General features: G+C 47.9%; 1 protein-coding gene across 4 annotated transcripts in view; it reads left to right on the forward strand.

Moving 5' to 3' along the window:
- Window positions 1-16,051, forward strand: part of BIRC6 (baculoviral IAP repeat containing 6) — a 3,097,233-nt gene extending 3,081,182 nt beyond the window's left edge. For all 4 annotated transcript variants that reach the window (XM_069607902.1, XM_069607904.1, XM_069607903.1 and 1 more), the window contains 2 exons: window positions 3,838-3,972; window positions 15,103-16,051. In XM_069607902.1, the coding sequence (XP_069464003.1) occupies window positions 3,838-3,972; window positions 15,103-15,282 (315 nt within the window). In that variant the 3' untranslated portion in view covers window positions 15,283-16,051. The remainder of the gene's footprint in view (window positions 1-3,837; window positions 3,973-15,102) is intronic.
- The last annotated feature ends 5,545 nt before the right edge of the window (window positions 16,052-21,596 follow it).

Raw genomic sequence — 21,596 nt, forward strand, 5'->3', positions numbered from 1 at the left:
ATGTGCAACAGTGTTCCTCTTTGTCGACAGGGATGGTTCAATGCCACCAACTTCAGACAGGATGTTAAGTCCAAAGAGTTGGATCAGCCATTTGATGGAGAGAACCTCTTTGGCAAGACCGGTGATGAGTCTGCAAATTTTCAAGACTAACACAGAGACTATGTACCCTACAGCAACATCCGTCAGCGTCCCTTCGTTCCTTGAGAGGAATGTCTGGCAGGTCCTCTAAGGGATATACCACCCCTTATCAGCAGCCTTCCCTCAAGACTCGAGGCCTACAGAGGTCGCTCACAGGCATAAGGCAGCGAAGGACAGAGTTGGCGCCGCCTGCAGGGCAGGACTCCACCCCCGAAACAGGCCTGAACCGGCCACAGACTCGGGCCCATACTTGTGCACCCCAGTGGGGAGTCTGGCTGGCAAAGTTTGTCAGTGTGTGGAAGGCCATCACCACCGACAAATGGGTGCTGGACGCTCTCGAACATGGGCACTACTTGGAGTTACAAAGCAGGTGTCCTCGTATTCCCCCAAGTGGCTCGACAAGAACAACACGTGGCGCAGCTGCTGCAGGAGGTCCATGCCATGTTATAAAAGGGGGGCGATAGAGCCTGTACCCCATCACCTCCGGAGTGTACTCCAGATAGTTTCTGGTCTGAAAGAAGTCAGGAGGGTGGAGGTCGATCCTAGACCGGAGGTGCCTCATGACAGCACATTCAGCTATGGTTCGAGCCATCAAGTCGCTGCTGGGCATGATGTCCTCTTGCATCAACCTGGTCTGCCCTCGCAGACTACAGATGAGGCCTCTCCAGCAGTTTCTGGATGCGAGGTGGCTGCAAGTCTTGGAATACTGGACGGACAAGATCGCCCTCAATGAGGAGTTCCGACAGGCAATCCAGTGGTGGGGCGTGCGCCCTCACCTCACACAAGGGGCTCTGTTTCTAGTCATTGTGTACCAGGAGACGGTCACCACAGATTCTTCTCTGGAAGGGTGGGGAGCCCACACCGGACAATTGCACACCAGAGTCCTTTGGCTGGCAGAAGAAAAGACCTTTCACATCAACGTCCTGGAGCTTCGGGCGGTATTCTGGGGCCTCGAGTCTTTCCTGCCATCACTGAAGGGCAAGGTGTTGAGGATCTTCACGGAAAACGCCACTACAATGTTCTACATCAGGAAGCAGGGTGGGGACACACTCTCTGGCTTACTCCGAGGAGGCCCAGGATCTGTGGCACTGGGGCATTTGTCAGGACATGTTTCTCGCTTGTCTCTTTTCACCTGGGGGCACCAAGAACACCATTGCAGACTCGCTCAGCAGAGTGCTACGTTCTTGCCACGAGTGGTAGCTTCTCGGGAACCATGTGGATCTTCTATTCCGCGAATGGGGTCATCCCTCGATCAACCTCTTTGCAACGACTTCGAACTCCAAGTGTCTGAGGTTCGCCAGCATGTTCCTTCATCTGAGGAGCATGGATGCTTTCTTGTTCCCGTGGGAGGGAATTTACCTCCACGCTTTTCCTCCATTCCCACTTCTGCTACGAGTGATCAACACACTCAGTATCACTGCAGGATAATACCTGTCACTCCGGCATGGCCGTAAATCTGCTATCGAGACCTGCTTGGTCTGTCGGTTTCTTCACCCATCAGGCTGCCTCTGCTTCCTGATGATTTTGCCAGAGAAGGGGTGATTCTACACCACGACCCGGCATTGCTGAATCTCAGTGCCTGGCGCCTGCAGTCCTAGATTTTAGATATTATTTGTTAGCATCAGAATATAAGGACATCCTGGCCAAGGTCAGAGCCTCTTCAAGGTTAACATGCTACGGCCATAAGTGAGAGCGCTTCTCTGTGTGATGCCGGGTTCAGAAGATGACTCCTCCGCGTGTCACAGTGCTGCAGCTCCTACCATAACCGCTTTGCTTGGTCAAGGCTGGACTGGCCCACGCCTCTATCAAGGCACACCTGGCCGCTATATCCCGTTCCACCAGGTCACCGGGTAGGCCCTCCCCGTTGTCGCATAGACTCGTCAAGAAGTTCCTCAAGGGCCTCTTCAGGACTTTTCTGCCGGTGAAGGCTCTGACCCAAGCTTGCGGACTTAATGTGGTCTTGACAAAGCTCATGAGGTCCCTCTTTGAACCAATACCTCAGGCCCCTATGAAGTTCCTCTCGTGGAAGATGGCTTTCCTCGTGCCGATTACCTCGGCCCGGTGAGTTGGAGAGATCCAGGCCCCATCTTGCAGACAGCCATACTTATCCTTCCACGCTAGGTGGTTGGTACTGCGTAGACACCCCATCTTTATGCCTAAGGTTCAGTTGGAATTCCACCTCAATGAGCCTTTGCTGTTGCCTGTCTTCTTCCAGAATCCATTATCACCAGCTGAGAGGGAGTTGCATTCGCTGGGCATTGCTCGTGCCTTGAAATTTTATGTGGCGCGCACGAAGAGTTTTCGGAAGACTTCTAAATTTTGGACCTGTGAATCGCAGAAAGGCCTTGTTGAAGGCTTCCATTTCCAGGTAGCTCTCCGACTGCATCATGCACTGTCATCGGCTGGCTAACAGAGCCCTTCCAGGCTGGCTGAGAGCCCATTCCTCCAGAGCCATTGCAGCAATGACTAAGTATCTCTCTCTGATGTGCCCCTGCTCGACATCTGCAGGGCTGCTCTGTGGAGGTTCATGCACACCTTCACAAGGTTCTACTGCGTCGACAGGGATTCCAGGGATGAGTCCCGCATAGGCCAAAGCAGTCGCAACATGTTCAGTTGAGGTGAGTCTGGTTCAGGGTTGAGCGTTTTTACTTGACCTCCCGTGATTGTGTATATGTACTGATGTGTATTCTTTATTCATGTGCATGTGTATCCATGCCAGACCTCATGCTGGAGAAGGTTTAAGTTACTTACCTGTAACTCTTGTTCTCCGGCATGGATTCACATGGAAACCCTCCCTCCTTCTCCTCTGTGGCTCTTCTTGGTTCATACTGCCTTTTTACATGCTTACCAAATCTGAAGATGGCCACCAAGGGTGGAGTTTAGGGAGAGTACAGTGGTTTAGAGGCGAAATGCAGTTTTCAAGCTAAAACAAAACCTTTTCTTTTTACGGAGGATTTCCAGCCTGATGACGGAGAATATTCATGAGCATGTGAATCCATGCCAGACCCATGCTGGAGAACAAATGTTACAGGTAAGTAACTTGAACCTTCCCATCTTTTCAGATCACACCATTTAAGGCGGAATAAGACTTACTTACATTTTCAGGTCCCTTTCCACCTGTGTCCTGCAGTGCAGCTTGGGCAGCGAGAAGCATTTCTGTGGGAGTGAAAGGGTGTACAGTTGGCCGAATGAGGCAGAATGCGTGAGCAGGTCGGATAAGGTGCAGTGCAACACTGCGATATATGGGGGTCAAACAATCTGGAACTAGGGTTGGAAACTGCAGTGTTTTGAAAAAATGCATTTTTGAGAACTATATAGTGGTGGTAGGGAGAAGAAGAAAAATCCTGTTTAGCAGCGCACCTTCTCCATCACACTTGGCAAACAAGCTACGTGCCCTTGGCTATGACGATTATTTGCATTCAATGAGTACCCAAATTGGCCAGAAAGGGAAGGAGAAATGTATAGGACAAATGGGAGTTGAGAATTAAAGTAGTAATGGGAGAGCGAACTGTGGAAAAAGTGACTGTGTCAAACACAAAGAAGTAATACTGAATTGAAAAGAAATGTGGGATGAATGAAGCCAAGAATAAGACACTTTTAATACCTTCTGTTAATCAGTTTTTACATACAATTCCCATCTGAATGCATTTTTAAGCATTGTGGTGCACATGTGTTTTTTAAATATTTGTCTTCTTTCAGGTAATACACAAACATTTTTACTTGAAAAGAGCGGATATCATGGGCCAGTGTGAAGAGTGGATCGCTGATATACAGCAATACAGTACTGACAAACGTGTAGGCAGGACCATGTCTCACCATGCAGCTGCTCTTAAGGTAAGGAAGCATTTACTAGTCTGTCTATTAAAGTTCTAAGGATACATATTTAAACAGTGTGTACATTTTTGGAAATCTTTTTAAACTGGGGAACACAAATGCCTAACATTGTTATATTGCTTAAGCACATTTGTAAAGCACAGTATTGTCATGGCCTTTTGGTGCTAGCAGCTGCCTCAGTGGGTGAACAAATATTCTTTCCAAGGCGGGTTATTTACATGAATGTTACTGAGGTACAAGCAGTGATGGCACTTGTCAAAATCATTTAGTAGTGAGCGTCGCTTGTCGGCTCATAGTGGTTGTGCTTTTACTCGTGCGTCATGTCCCCTTTCCTCGGTACTGCATGTGCGTCCCTCGCTAGGTACGGGAGATGCAACCTTTTTCACCAGAAAAACCTTCTTCCCCTTTAAATTTAGAGGCACACGGCCCTGGGAGCATGCGCTCCCCTGACTCGGGCCACCGGTGCCTCTCGTCAGTCCCTTTTTCCGCGTCGACGGGAATGGGCTGATTTCACCAGCGCTCCTGGGTTTGGCTTTGGCCATGTAATACCATGTGCTCTTCCCCGGATACTTTTTCTATCTTTTTGTCTTCTTCTTGTGAATCAGGTACTTGGTCCTCTGGCGCCACGCTTCTCCCCGGCGCATGTCGACTTCAGCGGGCTTCAGCAGGTATCTAGTCTGTGAGGGGCTCTTATCTACATCCAAACCCCATGCTCTTTGCCTCCTCTGCCTTGGCCCGACCACAGCTGGGAAGGTTGTACCGCGTGCGACACACTGGCTCCACGCGCACTGAAGAACAGGCTTGCTAGGTGGAGGAAGCTCTTCGAAAGGTCGCCTCTAGAGGACTTGAAGGATTTCGTCAGACCGAGATTGAGGCCCAAGGTAGGGCCGCTGTTTTCCATCGCACCCCGTATGAGCGACTCCTTCCCAAAGAAGCACCCGAGCAGGAGGAACCTCTGGTTCTCTCACCAGCACACGTACTGAGGCTAGTCAAGCTACTGGCCTCACAGCCGAGGGGTCAATAGATCCTTCCGGAAGCAGTGCTGAGGGACCGCAAGGTTCTTTTACCGGGTGTACACCTGAGGGGCAATGCCCTAGTACCAGCCTAATGTCTGAGAGGGCGCCTGCACGTAGCACTACCCGCTACACTGCTGAGGGCAATATGCCTTCCAGGCCCCGGCCTGAGGTGCAGGGTAGGTCTCATGCTCCACCGTCAAGAGTCTTGGAGGAGGCCGGGCCCAGGGAGCCACGCACCACGACTTTGGCACGCAGCTTGACAAAATGGCCTTGCGCCAGACAACATGGCTCCTTGTCCGATGCCAATCCTAGGAACGGAGCAGGCGGAGAACGAGTGTCGAGGTGGGACTGGTGTCAACCAGGTGCGTGGCCTACAGTTTATCCATCAGCAGCATAGCCGATACTGTGTGCTACGGCCCCAGCAGCCTCCAGCCACTTCGTCAATATCACCTGCCACCTCTTGAGCCTCCGAAGACAGGTTCTTTGAAGGGATGCAGTCGGGGACTTGCTCCCTCCGGTCACTCCACCAGCGCCCAAAGTCATTCCACCTATGGCTCCGACGCCACAGGCCCCAGCGCAGCTCGAGCTCCCCCTGCCGGCTCCTTTGATTCCGGCTCCCCTGCCTCCCACAGCACAGGCGGTTCCACACCAGCCTCCGGCTCCGGTCTCCACACTGCAGCCTGTGGCGCCCAGCACTCCTCCACCTGCTCCAGACCAGCCGGACACTCTGGTGTACACAGACAAGGAGGATGACCCTGACACGCCGTCATCAGCAAAGGCCTTCCATGACCGGCTTGCAGGATTGGCAGAATATTTGGGCCTTCCTCAATCAGAGGTCGAACAGCCCAAGGAGGGGGTCTTGGCAGAAGTCCTCACCCTAAGACCCCCTACCAGAATGGGTATCCCGATGCAGAAAGATGTTGTTGCCTTGGCCAAGAAAGGGTTGCTCAAGCCACACTCTGCCCAACCTGTCAATCGGCGCCTCCATGGCAAGTATAGACAGATGGAGGGGAATCCACTCAGCCGCACTCTTCGGTGATCGCTGCAGCTTCACTCTACTCTAAGCCTAAGTCATCCTCAGCCACCTCGTCCTCAGCGCTGCTGGGCAAGGAGAAGATCTTGGAGGCATACGGGAGGAAGCTGTACTCAAAACGCCTTGCTGCACCTGTGTCAATCCAACGCAGTGCCATGCTGGTAGCCGTTAGCCAGAGGCTTTGGCGGGAAATAGCGGACTTACTTCCAGAACTTCCCGTGCAGAGCCAGGCACACTTCAAGGCGGGTCTAGGAGAAGCCAAGCTGGTAGCGCAGGACATCATGGAGTCCACCGTGGCCCACATCGACATCTGGCTGGGTCATGTGCATCGCCACAAACATGAGGACTGCCTGGCTTTGGGCTACTAAGTTTAACCTTGATGTCCAGGAACGCATATTGGACCTTCCGTTCGAGGGTAGTGGCCTCTTTCACCTTGCCTAATTAGATAAAAAAACAGCAGCTTGCAAACTGCAAAGTCTTTATCTTATCGAAGGCCATGCCCAAGGTGTACACCCAGTCGCATCAACGATCCGACAGGGGGCGGTCGTTCAGCGGGTTCCAGGGCTTCCAGGAATGACGCTCTCAAAGTCAGTACAGGCGCAAACAACAAAGGGGGGAGGGGCAAGGGCTTATTCCAGTCCCCCTCCTCCGCAGCAGCCTTGGAGGGAAAGAAAGCATGACGTGTCCCTTCGGGTCCAATTGTCTCTGGTGGGGGGCAGGCTTGCCTGTCACGTGCAATTTTGGCGACAGAACTTTTCGGACACCTGGATCCTCTCTGTAGTATCCTCGGGGTACCATCTACCGGTCCCTCCATCTCCTCCGTCCTCCCCTCCCACAGATTGGGACGGCAGCTCTGGTGGTGGAAATTTGGTTGCTTGTCGAGAGCCAGGCAGTGGAATAAGTCCCAGCCTCCCAGAGAAGATTGGGCTTCTATTCCAGGATTTTCGCCATACAAAAGAACCAGGCTGGCCTGAGAGTTGCTGGACTTATCTGCCCTCAACCTCTCCCTCCCTCTTCAGAAGTTCAAGATGGTTACGCAAGCACTCATTGCGGAGACACTAGACAAGGGAGACTGGATGTGCTCCCTGGATCTGAAGGACGCTTATCTACACGTCTCGATTTGGCAACCGCATCTCTCCTTTCTGCGCTTCAGGATCATGGGCTGCCATTTCCAATACAAGGTGCTACCCTTTGGCCTCAACTCAGCCCCCAGGGTATTTACTAGATTTATGAGTGCAGTGGCAGCCCTCCTCAGGGCCACCACGTCTACGCGTACCTGGACGACTGGCTTGTCAGGTCGAGATCTCTGGAAGGGGTTGGGGGGAGTTATACATACTTCCTCCGCACTTATGAACACACTCCACGACCTAGGGTTTACGATCAACCTCAAAAGGTCTCTGCTGCAGCCCACGCAGAGCCTGACCTTTATGTACCTCATCTGGGATACGAGCTCCGAAAGAGTCTTTCCCTCTTTCCCTCGGAGGACAAGATCACTGCCATCAAGAGAGCCACTGTTAACTTCCTTACCAGAGCAGTGACCTCGGCCTGGTGATAACACTTATTGGGTATCATAGCAGCAGTCCTACTGGCCGTGCCACACACAAGACTTTGCAGCGTCGCGGAATCAGGAGAAGGGCTCCCAAGGGGAGACGGTCAGCATCCCTCCTTCTCTCCACTCGGATCTCACATGGTGGTCCAGGGACTGCAACCTGCGGACGGGCAAGCCCTTCCGGCAGCCGGCCCGCAGGTCACCATCACTGCGGACTCCTCCCTGGAAGGCTGGGGGGGGTACACTCTGGACAGCCACAGCGTCCATGGAGTTGAGACCTGGCAGCAGCAGGAGTCTCATATCAACTGGCTGGAGCTCCTGGCCATCTGGTTAGCTCTTGGAGTGTTCCTTCCGCTTATTGGGGGCAGGTCCGTCCTTATCCAGACTGACAACTCCACCAGCATATACTATGTCGACAAGTAGGGGTTGTGGGGGAGGGGTACCAGGTCCCCTCCACTGTGCAGCCTAGCGGTCAGCATGTGGGAATGGGCCCTGGAGAACAAAATCTACCTCACGGCTGTCCACCTCCCGGGGGAGGCCAACTTGGAAGCGGACAGGCTCAGCAGACTGGGAGCAGACAATTACGAATGGCAATTGAACGACCAGGTGCTGCTGAAGATCTTCAGCAGATGGGGGCATCCTCAAGTGGTGCTGTTTGCCTCCTGGAAGAACAGGAAGTGCCAACAGTTTGCGTCCTGGCAAGGGCAGGGCCTGGCTCCCTGGGTGACGCATTACAGATACGGTGGGATGACATGACAGCCTATGCTTCCCCTCCCACACCCCTGGTCCACAGGGTGATCCGCAAGATAAAGGAGTCTTGTCACCTTAGCATCATTCTGATGGCTCCATGGTGGCCGGCGAGACCGTGGTTCTCCGAACTGCTCAGCCTCACGGACAGACCACCCATTCACATTCTGATGGGGCAGCCCATCTCCTGTCCCAGCAGGGGGGCAGGGTCATCCACCCCGCCCCACAGAAGTTAGCCCTCGCAACGTGGTTCCGAAGCAGGTCACCCTCAAGCACCTGAGCCGATCACAGGCTACCAGGAGCCAATACAAGAGTAAATGGGATAGGTTCTGTCATTGGGCAGACTCTAAGGCTTACGTACACGTTGGATGATGTGGTCTCCTTATCGGCACACCTTGCACATTCAGGCGTACAGGTGGACACATGCTGCACCTATCTGGCAGCCATAGAAGCCTATAGGAATTCGGAGGAGGGGGTCTTCTCTTCCTACCCGATAGTCAGGAAACATTTGGCGGCCTGTCCAGACTCTACCCGCCCATCTATAAGCCACACCCTGTGTGGGACCTCAATGTGGTATAGGGCGCCTTCGCGCACAAGCCCATCGAGCCTATGGCATCCGCGGACATCAGGCTGGTCACCATTAAAACAGCTTTGTTGGTGGGCCTCACCTCTGCTTGCAGAGTCAGCGAGATCCAGGCTCTTGTGGCCTCCGAGCCCTATACCACTTTTCAGAGGAATAAGGGGGTCCTGCGGACTCACGCTGCGTTCCGGCCTAAGGTACCCTCCGCTTTCCATCTAAACGAGGAAATAGTCTTACCTATGTTTTTTGCTGACCCCAAGGATGAGGCTCAGAGTCTTGCACTGTCTGGATGTCCGACACGCTCTGAAATTATATCTGGACAGGACCAAGGGCTTCCGCAAGTCGGACGCACTGTTTGTCACCTTTGGGGGATCCAGGCACCGGTATCGGGCATCCAAGGCCTCTATTGCACGGTGGATGGTTTTGGCCATGAAGGAGGCCTACGAGGGGCAGCACAAGCCGCTGCCGGCATGCAAGCCCACGCTGTCGTCAGAGCCAAGGCCACGGCCACTGCATTCCAGCGTCAGGTTCCGTGGCAGGTCATCTACAGGGCGGCCACCTGGGCCACACCTTCGGCTTTCTGTTAGCATTACTGTTTTGACACTGGCTCTAAGTCAGACGCGGCCTTTGGACAGGCAATTCTAAGAAACCTGTTAGCTTAGGGAGGGTCTCCTCTCAACCCTGGGGCTACAGTCAGTTGTAAGCGCCCATGCAGTATGGAGGAAAGGGGACGGGACATAAGAATAATTACTAGTTACTCACCGTAGTGACTAACCTACTTAGTCCATAGTCCCCTTCCCTCCATGCGTCCCAACATCCTCCCCCTGTACCCCCTAATAATACTGGTGTCATTAGGCAATGTTAAATATTGTCGACGCATGAAATAAAATAAAAGGCATAAAAACAGACAAAAAATAGATAAAAACAATCTGAACTAAAAACACAATAAGAGCAATATAGACTAAAATTCTGACAGATACAATTCAGCAAGTAAGAAGTGTCACATCAAGTAAAACCAGAAGAGAAAAACATAATTAAAGCACTTCATCAAGTAAAATAAAATGTCTTTCATATTTTTTTTAAAGTTAAGAGAGTTATGCAATCTTAAAAATAGCAGTCCATTCAAAGGTTGGCGGGCAACAAAATCCAATTTGCGTTTACCACTGTTCAAATATTGCTCTGGTTTGACCAAAGGGCACAACCGCATTAGTTAATTTGCAGCAGCTGTTTGAGATTTACAGGACCTTTCCCAAACAGGCATTTGTGAGCAACAGTCAAGATACTGAACTGTAAGCGTTCTTTAACTGGCAGCCAGTTTAATGCCCTACGAGCTGTTGTAACATGCTGTCCGTGCACAATCCTTACAGCATGGTTCTGCACCACTTGTAGTTTAGTCATGTTCCTCTGTGCTGTGCCAACAAACATACTACCACAATAATCAATTTTGCCAGCAATCATTGTCCTGGCAAATGGTGCGTGATTAGCATCCGAAAACATATGGTCTAATTCTTCTTAAAAGCATAATGTGGTATGCCGAGGAAGAAATGACAGCATTCACATGGGCATCCATCGATAAAGTAGAATCCAAGTATAAGCCAAGAGTCTTAACTTTAGGCAAGACAACAATATTTCAACCTGCAATGGGGAAATTCTTATATAGGGCGGGCAGCTTGGCTAACCTTTGGCTAGTAAAATGTCTGTTTTCGTTTCGTTGAGTGCTCGTCCATTATGAACCATCCAGCATTGAGCAATATCAAAGCTATTGTTAATTCTGCCAGTATCATAATCTCCTGTGAACTGTAAACGTATTTGAGTGTCATCAGCGTAGTTTGTGTGCAAAACATTCTTGTTGTCCAGCAACTCAAATAAGGGCTTAGTAAGAATATCAAACTGAGTGGTTGATGGGCAACAACCCTCCGGGACACCATGCATAAGCTCAACAGGTGAGACCGTAAAAGGCTTGCTAAAAACTCTGCCGTTTCTTTTGGTTAAAAACGATCAAATCCAGTTTGCTGCTGGTTTTGAAAAGTCTGCTGAGGACTGCACTGTATTATGAAGAATGTTAAAATCAACCAAACCAAAAGCTGCTGCTAAGTCCAATAAAAGCAACATTACCATTATCCATAATACAAGACGTATTAGCTTTGAGGTCCAAAAGTGCAGTTTCAGTATCATGGCCTGCTCTAAAACCTGTCTATGCCCTAGAAGTTCATATTCAAGATACGCCTGAATCTGCAAATAGGCAATCCGGTCCAGGATCTTAAAAAAGAACAGAACATTAGTGAGTGTACGATAATTTGTTGCAATGTTGGGATCAGGCAATAATTTCTTTTAAAAGGGGCGTGAACCATGCCTGATTGATGGATTCCCAGACCAACACAGTCTGAAAAGAGGCATTCACAAAGAACGTGATGGCAGTAAAGAGGCACATGCTTTTACCACTTTGGAAGGACATGGATCGCCCGGACTGCTGAGCTTCAATGCTTGAATAACATTTAGAACTTCAAGATCTGAGACACTTTCAAAAAAGAAAGGCTGCTCCAAAAGTCCATATGTTGAAGCAAAGGCCACAGGGGCTGGCAGACATAGCTGTTTGTTAGTAGCAATGACCATTTTTTGTGTAAATGTTTTATCGAAAAGGGCCTGCTGAATGTTCACACACCATTCTTGGTTTTTCTCAACAGATTCTACATGTTGAATATTGGGCTTTTCAAGCTTTTTTAAAAGTTAAGATTTGGAAGAAGCCTGACCAATACGGGAGTCCTAATAATCTTGCTTAGCCAATTCAGTAGTCATCCTGTACTGTTTGACTATTAAAAGATAAGCATTTTTCTGATGTTTGTTAATCTGCTTAGAATCACATGCTGTGCATATGGTGCAACATCCAGTGGAAACCGCAGAGTATTGCATCTTGTCTTTCGAGAATCGAATGGGGACGTCGACATGGGCGTGCCTGTAACACTATCCCTAGTGTACCCAAGATCCCTCACCCGTCGAGGTCCCTCAGATTGTTTTTTTCCGCCCAGCATGCTGGTCGCCTTATGCGGAGCTCGTCAAAGAGATTGCTTATTGTCCCCTCCACCTTTGGTCGAATAGTTATATAATTCAGATCACCCTATCCGTCCCTTATTTCGACGGCTGTTCCAGATCTCTCCCAAAGATATTCAGAACTTCGACGGACGGTATTCCAGTCGGCGCTGCAGACAATGTGGCCGGGCCTTCCGCCGGCTTACACAGTAGGGAGAGTGGGGTCGGGGTGGACATTTCTGTACAATTTGAGAATGCCTTTCCCTTTCCTTCCTCTTTCCCTTTTGGTCTTCGTCACTCTATCCATCCTCAGCTATGCAGGGGACTCCATTTAGGTTTTGCCCCATTTGTTAGAGAATATTTCCTTGGAAAGATGAGCACAGGCGGTGTAACCTGTGCTTGTCCCTCGATCACAAGGAAGAAGGATGCAGGGCTTGTAAGCTCCTCCGTCCTAAGACATTAAAGAAGCGTAGAGTCAAGAGGTGGGCGGCCTACGGTATGTCGAAGGCCGAGTTCTCCCACAGCCACCGAATGTGACGATGGCGAGAGTGACGATCAGACCTCCGAACCGAAGGTTGTTGACCTTTTCGACGGAACGCTTGCGTTCCGCATCGTCTGTCCCTTGCCCCCGCGCGGCATGGCTTAGGCACTGCTATGGGGAAGTCACACCCCTGGGACAAAGACGAACATGTGCACAGCACTAAACACACAACCCCAAGTCAATCTTCGGCCAAGTCGAAGAAGACGTCGGCGCCAACGGGTACACTGGAAGTTCTGGCGGCACCCGCCGACCGTCAGGATCGGCAGCCCTCCCTTCAGCCACATATGCGCCTATGGAACGGGCCTTTAAAAACAAAGGGCGCTACCCCTAATATATCAGGATCCGTTGAGACGCATCACAAGAAGGCGTTCGGCGGCAATAGGGTTCCGGGTCTGCCGAAGACTGCACCGCCGAAAAAGGCTGTCGTCGAAGAAGACTCTCACAATTGCAGGCTGAAGCTGTGCACTTCCCGTCTGTGGAGGGTGTTGCCGAAAGCTTAGCCAGGATTGTTTCCGCCGATTCTCAGAAACGGCAGTCAAGGGATATTTCGAAGCCTACGGAAAAGGCCAAGGATCCGCAAAGGTCCAAGGATGGCCTAAGAGGAGTACCGGAACCCATCCATAAATCGAAAGAAAGGCACTGGGTTGTCCCACCTCTGTCGGTCCCTCAGGAGGAGTTCTCTGAGGGCGAAGAAGGGCTGTCTTCGATGTTGAGACAAAAATCTGAATGTTCTATGACGGAAGAGCGTGTTCGGGAGCCTTTCCCACCTCTAGACCATTCTAGGTCTTCGGTTTGGATTAGAGAGAAATTTGAAAACTGCATGGAAAGGCTGGACATGTTTGCTACCGTTCAGAACAACCCACACCAAGTTGACCACGGAATGAGAGCCCTCTGGACCCCAAAGCAAAATTCCCATGGCTCTTTGATCCCTGTTGGGTAGAGGATATATACAAATAGGACCTAACTGAAGAAGACATTCCTGCAGACACTCAGGATGAGGAATTCATAAACCCTGAGGACATGAATGATCACATAGAGGGCTGGGAGGAGAACCCAGATGTGGGTGACCCTTAACCATGGCACAGATCCACAAGATCCTGATGCCCTGTCTCTGGATTCTCCCCGGTCCACTCCCACGAGACAACAACCCTCGCCAGTAGATGATCAATTGACGTTCAACATTATGTTGCGTAAAGCAGCTGAACACTTTAAGATTGCCACAGCTGAAGCTGTCCCTGAAGCTGACTTCGTGGAGGACATCCTCAAGGATAAGCCGTCGGCCAGCTAGGCTATTCCTCTCCTCAATTCAATTAAGAAACGTCTGGCTCAAAACCTGCTCTCACAAGAGGTGTTAACCCAAGAATAGAAAAACTCTTTAGTCCTTCACCCTCAGACCCTCTGTATATCAGTGGTCACTCCTCCCCAGACTCGCTGGTGGTGATTACTACAAGAAAGCGGGCAGGGGTCCCTTTGTCAACCGGCGAGGCACCCCCCATAAGGAAGGTTAACGACTCTACCACCTTCGGAAGAGGGTCACGGTTGCAGCAGCGTTTTCAACACGTATTGCCAACAACACAAACTTGTTGGCTAGCTACGGCGATCCTCAGTGGGCCTTACTACAGGAAGGCATACAGGAGGTTCCCGAACCACTACGTACTTGTCTCCTCACCACTGTCACTGAAGGCAGACAAGTGAACCGAAGCATACTTAAGTACACTTTGGATTCTGCCGAAACGGCTTGTCGATCCCTGGCTCAGTTCACACTCCTGAAGAGACATGAGTTTTGTTATTCTAACAGTAATATGATCACAAAATAGTGTGGAGTGACTCCCACTGTATAGATTCACCAGGTGTTGTTCCATGCTTTGTCTCCGAAGTTTAGAATTTAGAAAATAATTTATATCTGCTCCATCTGTTGTTCTGCCACAACAACGGATTTTCACTTTAGAATCCATAGTTGCCAACTTGCTGAAGGTCCCCATAGACATACAGTTATCAATTGCTTGAAATCCTTCAAGGAAAGTAAACATCATGGTATTAATTTAAACAAATTATCACAAAACATCATCGCCTTCAAATTAAAATCAGCCAATATGCCAATAAAATCAAGTGTGAGATAGAAATATTCAATCAGTAAAGACTGTGGAAGGCAAAACAATTTGTGCAGTACAAATGCTTCATAAAGTTTCATTTCCATTTCATATTTGTGTCCTCATACTTCACTGCCCTAAAACAGAATAGAACAAATATTAGATTTGTAAAGGAGTAAAATTGTCACAAAGGAAATCCCAGCTTGTCTTTCAAAAAATTAACGGATGCAGCCCACAGCTCTATTACATTTGACCTTAGTTTCTTGCCAGTGGGTGTCCCAACAAGGATCATTTTGATATGAATGCTAAGGTATTTATAGGTTGAAACATTATCAAGGCATTGTCTGTTCAGGGAACACCTGACAATGCGATTATTACCACGTGGTGTAGCAAATGTCATGGTCTTTTAGAAATGTTAATGGATAGACCATTCTTTGATGCATATACTTCTAGAGCTAACAGAAGATTTTGCAACCCTTTAGGTGTGTAATCGACCAAAATTGGTTATTTTGCAATGTGTTCACCAGTTGCTTTTTTGTTTACACAGCGTCATACAGCTCAGTTGAGGGAAGAACTATTGAGACTCCAGTGCCCGGAAGGGTTAGACCCAGAAAATGATGACTCCACAGAAAAGCGTATTGCCACTGCAACCTCTGAGGAAGTCCTATTGCACGAGCCGGTCAAACCAAGTGGCAGTAAAGACATCTGTAGTGACTTCAAATTATGAGAAGCGTTTTGACATGGACATTATAGAGATGCAGGCTTTGAAGCACAAGCCAAATATGTCAATATTTGTACGTAAAAAGCTAATTATGTTATAGGTAATGAAATTGAAACTATACTATGCCCTTAAGGATCTACAGTTTAATTCAAGATCTTTTATTTACCTGTACAAGAGTGTAAACTTTTTTGTGCTTTTATTTTTCAATTGTGAGAACCACTGATTGGTATGTCAAAAATGTATGTGTACAAGAACTGGCTGAATCACTGATCTACAAGGGAAACTTCCTTAGGAAAGAATGTTTACCGAAATATATATATATATTTTTTTTGTTTTTGTTTTTTTTACCTGTAGAGTGAGGGCGATTGTAACAAAGAATATATATTATTCATTCTTACAACTACTATTTAAAGACCGCAGATTTTCACTGAATTTGATAGATTTTATGTTTTGACCATATCTTCATTATCACATTTGATTTATAAGGAAACTCCTGTATACTACAATAAACGTTAAATGGACATGCTCCCTCTTAAATGATTTACTGGTACATTTTTTAAATAAATCTGCCATTCAAATACATTACATCTTGAAACTTGCACTTGTGTGACTGGATTTATTACAGTCAACCTATTTAATTTTATGCTTTCTAATTCTTAATGCAATGAAATAAATGTACATGGTTTTACCTCATGAGAACGTGAGCTTTTGAATTCATCCATTTCTTGAGTTTGAAGATGTTTAAATAAACAGACATGTTTAATTGCACGTCAAACAGTTGCTCTCAAGAATTTTTTTTTTTTGTACAGTAGATTTCTGAAAAATTTCCAATCATCCGAATAGGAGACAAGACAGCACATATCCTTCATTAATCAACCCTACTTTCAAAAAAGAGATTCAGTAATGAGCTACTTTATAATAAAAGGTATTCCGATTGGTGCTAGTGGACATTGAACTCCACAGTGCAGGCATTGCATTGTAGTGTAGTTCTATTCAGGTGCACATAAATCCCTTCAATGAAGGGACAGTGTTAGTTATCTTAGCTATACGTTGAAAGTGATAAACTGTCATTAAGCATTTGTGGTAGGCTTGCGTATAAATCTAAATCTAGCACCTGTAAAGTCTAGCTGGTCTAAGACAATTGATTCTTGAATGGATTGTAGATTTTAATGTGTTTCACGTTATTGACTTTGGCAAGACACAATCTGAAGAGTTTTAAAATCCCAGTACCAAATCATTGACCATTGTACTTAGAACTTAGTTTGGAATTCTGTCTCAAACTCCCTCTGTTACAGATATATAGGGTGGGTTAGCGACCACATTCCACGAAACTGAGTTTTTTCATGTATGTTCGATCGTGTACATGGGAAAATCACCAAAAGTTTGAGTGTATTTTGTTCCACTTGACATGATTTGTTTGTTTTCCGACCCGCCAAGATGTGTGCGTGGCTGTGCCGATTAGTGTTGTAACATTTTTAAATTAAGGTATTGAATAAAAAATGCTCAAAAACATTTGTGATCATTTGTTTTATTCCTTCTGCCTCCCTTGTGCTATTACCTGGCATCTCTCTCCTCCCCAGCCGCCCTGCCCTCCTTTCCCTAGATCCAATTAGAGAGTATCTCTCCTAAGAGTTGCTCTTTTATTGAAATGTGATGGTGGGAGATATGGAGGTGGTCGGCAGAAGTAATAAAAAGGCACACAAAATAAACTATTTGTATGCCCTCCTTTAGTTACCACTAAAGTTCTGTCCATGTGTTCTTACTGTCTAAGCACCCTGTTCTTGTATAATGGGCATGCTATATAATTCTTCATAACGACAGCTGTATTTGAAACTCAAATTAAATTTCTAATGATCTTCAGAAGTCTTTTACATTCTCTTTGTCCATAAGCAAACCTATATCTTATGGCACATACACTTGTTTTTGCTACTGCCCCGGTGACATTAGGGTAGGAGTTTTCTTTTCCTGTTAGTTAATCGTAGTAGTTGTGTAAGACAAATAGTGGGATGATACACTAACTGTGATGGTTGTCAATGTTGAAATTTCTTTGGGCATAGGAAAACCAGTAAGGATAGACCCTATTGAAATTAAGCCTATGTTTGAGTCATTTTTGGCTGAGATGGGCCTTCACAAGCGGCTGTACCTGATTTAATTAATCAAACAAGCCAAGGGCAGCGTAAAGAGGTGGATACTTCCCCAATTATCCCCTTTTCCATGGTGATGGTGTTGGGGCCGAACGCTGCCCTGTGTCAATGGTTTCCCTGTGAACTTTGATTTGTGCTCGAGTAATGGTGTAGATGTGGTGTGCCAATGGCTCTTTTTACTTGCCAGCCTGTGGACTTCATCTAGGGCTTAAACAGAGCATGGAATTGGCACAGTAGGAGATGCTCTTGTATGGGTTGCATGCTCCCATTCATACCCTCGCAGTTGATACAGCTGTTTGCCCGGCCATACTCAAGGGCTGTCTCCAGGCGCTCTTATACCAGGCCTGTAGGGTTTCAATTGGTGCACTTTGTGCCTGAAGCCCTTCTCAGTCTCAGGTCCCGAATCACTGTTCTTTCCGTGCCTGGGGGCTGATCATTTTTGACCCAGTTGTATCTTTTGTTACACTTTTTGTCTTTGTGGGCTATGTAGACCAGTTCAGGTCAACGGAAGGTCATTTTTAAAAAAATCAAAGCCTGCAACAAAGGAGTTTGTTGACTTTCAGTGTCGGGCCCGGGTAAGCAAATACCATTTTCGAATGAATTCCTTAATCCCACAGATTCCTCATCTTAAATAGATCATCTAACACAAGCCAATATCTCCGAATCACATCGGCAATGTGGGCTCCCATAATTCCGGATCTGACTTTTTGGCCAGTAAATATGGGGTTGACTCCGCCCATGAGTCCGCCCATGACCGCGTTCCTTTTTACTATACACCCGGCACCCTGTTTTGGAATCCGATCTTTAATATATTCCTCTCCTGTGGGTGGTGGGAAGCTGGCCATGCACATAGAGTGGCAGCACACTCCTGGGCCTTGCCAGTCATGATGCAAGGACATTTTCCTACCATCCTCTAGATTAAACCCCCCTTAGCCCCACCCACCACGATCCACTCCTGTTTGGGGAGATCTGGCAACTCCTGATGAAGGCTGCATATAAGTGCTTGTCCCTGCCTTGGGGAAGGTATGGTACTCCCTGTACTTTCAGGTGCCCAAGAAAACTGATTTTTGTGGGCCCCATTTGATTTCTTGCTTGAGCCTGTACCTGCTCATGGAAAGTCCAAATTTGTCAGCTGGGCCTAGAGCCTCCAGTTCTCCAGCATTTTTGATATTTTGTAGGTTCACATGCTGTTTGAATATTCCCTGTCATGCTGAAAATCCGCAGTAACATTAAAGCAGTTTTAATTTAATTTTGAAACTGCAGTGACTTTAGTGTTCTCTGAAAGCTGTTTTGGATTATTTTGCCTCATAGCCAATATGCAGAGATTCCCTTAGCTCCATGTAGGTCATGTTCCGAGTTTCTACCACACTTTCAAGGGTTAGAGGTTCTCTACAAGTTCTCTTCTTCATTCGACGATCTACATACTACTGTCTATGGATTTTCTTGAATTGTCGACATTTTTGGAAGGCCTCAGTTTTTTCCTATTGTGGTGGTTGGCAGTATTTTTACATCACTGGTGCTCCCCTGCTAGGCAACCCTTTGCCACCTCAGGATTGAGACCTTTTGGGGGCTTCGTCTTCACCCCGCCATGGCTGACCCTGAACCAAAGGCCAAGAAATGCCTTTTCAAGGCATGCTTCACCTGCCCCTTGAAGAAAATCTATGTGGAAGACCAACATGTAGAGTGTATTTATGGCATGTACCCTGAACGTGACGTCAACTCATATTTCATTTCCTATTCCTTCACGAACAAGACTCTTTGGGACTGGCACAGAAGGTTGGTGACTTGGCTTGATGAGTGTTAGGGAGAATTCTCTGTTAAGGCTAATTTCCCAAACCTAGTGAGTCCCCCAGCAGCTTTGCTGGATTTTTGGGATTTATTTTTTTCTCCTGCTAAGAGTGAGACTCTTTTTTTTCTCCCACTTTTAGACAGGATTTGAGATATCCTTTGACTTTGAATGTTTTTGATGGGCAATGGGGTCTTTTACTCCATAGGGCTTCATGTGTTTGGTATGTGTGTTACACAGCACCCTCCGTGCCGTAACACAGGGGTGTCATAGTGACCCCCAAACATAGACTCCGTACCCTGGGACTGACTACTGTCTCCCAGGGCATGTAAAGTCACCATTGGCTTTACTGGTCCTAAATTGTGAACAGAACCAGTACAAACCATCATATTGTGGGCGTACTGGTGGGGGCAATTCGATTGCCCCTGGGTCTGTTGTTCGAGGGGGCACTGTCCAGTCCCCCCTGAGCGAGTTTTGGCTGGTGGCAGTGGATACTATTTTTTATATTCAACCGCAAATATATTCCTATGGGATTTTCCCATTGTTCGAGGTTAATACTTTTTAACATAGCCCGGTTTATTTATTTAATATTAATTCACCGGTTGGTATTTTTTGCCAGAACTCGGTTCCAAAATGGCATTTGTGTTCGCTTCTGTGACTCCAACCCAAGTCGAGCCCTTTGTTCCACTTTTTGGCAGGCTTCTCCACAGAAGCCTCCAAAAGTGGTGCCATTCTGTCTGGGTACCACAGGGGGTGTGGGAGGGGGTTTAGGCACCCTGCCTCGGCAACTCAAGTCGCACTCTTGTGTGATTGGCCCAGTGGTGAGCCGCCCGGCTCACCACTTAGCATGTTTGAGTGACAGCTAGGACTGATGAATGGGGGTTTTCTGCATAAAAGCAGGGCTTTGGGGACTGCGACTTCAGACGTCGCCACAGGACCAAAGAATCCGAAGAGGGAGAAGCTGAGCCGACCTGCAACGACACCACTGGTGGAGCCCTGCTGAACCGACTCACCACTTCCAACGACAGAGGAGATCTTCATCCCGAAGAGTCTTCTTCCTTTGACTGGTGGGTATAACCAGTTTGCCCGCCTTTTCGCCTTCCCGGATCATCTCGTGGCCGCCTTGCCTGTGCCAAGCACCCTGACAACAAGGATACCACGTTTTTCCACTACCGCGAATAAAAGGGTGGTACCTTTTTACCAGAGAACTCCGCTGCTGGTTTCTTCCCTGGCAGTGCAACGACCTTCAGCTTTCCTCCACCTCGAGACCATCTCTTCCTCTGGACGACGCCACGACTTGCACCCGCTGCCAGGAACAACTGCCCCCGCTGGAGGATTCTCTCCACTTTCAAGGTACTGTGTCCGCCTGGCCTCCCTCGCCAACGGTCTGTGTGGGGTGTCTCGTAAATCCTCAACTTACCACTTGGGTTGGCCCTAGGCTGGCTAACTGAACTTTTCTGAGCTGAACTGATTCCTTTTTAAACACTCTGCAAGACTCTCCAAGCCTTTTAAACTGTGATCTTGGGTGCATTGGTGTTCTACTCTCTCCAAGAGGGAGCCTGGCCTCTGAACTTTTTGCTCACAAGTAGACTTTGACTTTCCTGCCTTGCTGAGTGCTTCTAAAGTATTGTGTTATGTGCTGTTTCTAATTTCATAAATCTATAATTTTGTGCTGCCTTTTCCCTCCCGTTTTCTTAACTTATTGGAGTGCCATCTTTAGTTAAGCGCTCACCTCTGTCTGGAAATAAGTGGCGTTAACTAAGACTTGTCTAATAAGGAAGAATGGATGTATACATATTAATAGTGACTGTGTTTTTGAACTTGCTTACAATAATAGTGCTAGAGTGTTTCTAAGTGTGTCTTTAAATAAATAATTAAATACTTGATACCAAAAGCTCTGATCAGTGTTTGCTTGTGCTACTGTATTTTGGTACCCATCTTGTATACTCTATATACTGTCTAACTCTTCTTGAGAGAAGTCTGGCTGCTCAGCCACAGCTTCCAGGTAAATCTGGGTGGTACGGACTGCTACCAATTGGGTTTATTGCCAACACCTGTAGTCTTAAGCCTTTTGCAGTGGTCCCTAAGGGAACTGCACAGGTTTCTGCCTAACACTGAGGGTACTGTGGCCTCACTCTGCTTCCTTTCGGAGCCATGTGTTGCTCTGCCACAGCAGATCACATGATGAGCATGCTGTCTCTTCTAAGACGCAAGGTTCCATGAGGAGGCTTCCCATGGGAGGGGGTTGAGGAAGGAACACGCCACACATGCTCAGTATGCCTAGGATCAAGCTTTCAACATACCCAAGCCTGTGTAAAAAGCCAGAATCTACGCATGCTACAGTGACTGTTTTGTTGACTACTCCTCCAATGACATCTTCAGCATCTACA

This window comes from Ambystoma mexicanum, chromosome 4q, assembly GCF_040938575.1.
Source record: "Ambystoma mexicanum isolate Mex_15411 chromosome 4q, UKY_AmexF1_1, whole genome shotgun sequence".
NCBI classification, from domain to species: Eukaryota; Metazoa; Chordata; class Amphibia; order Caudata; family Ambystomatidae; genus Ambystoma; species Ambystoma mexicanum.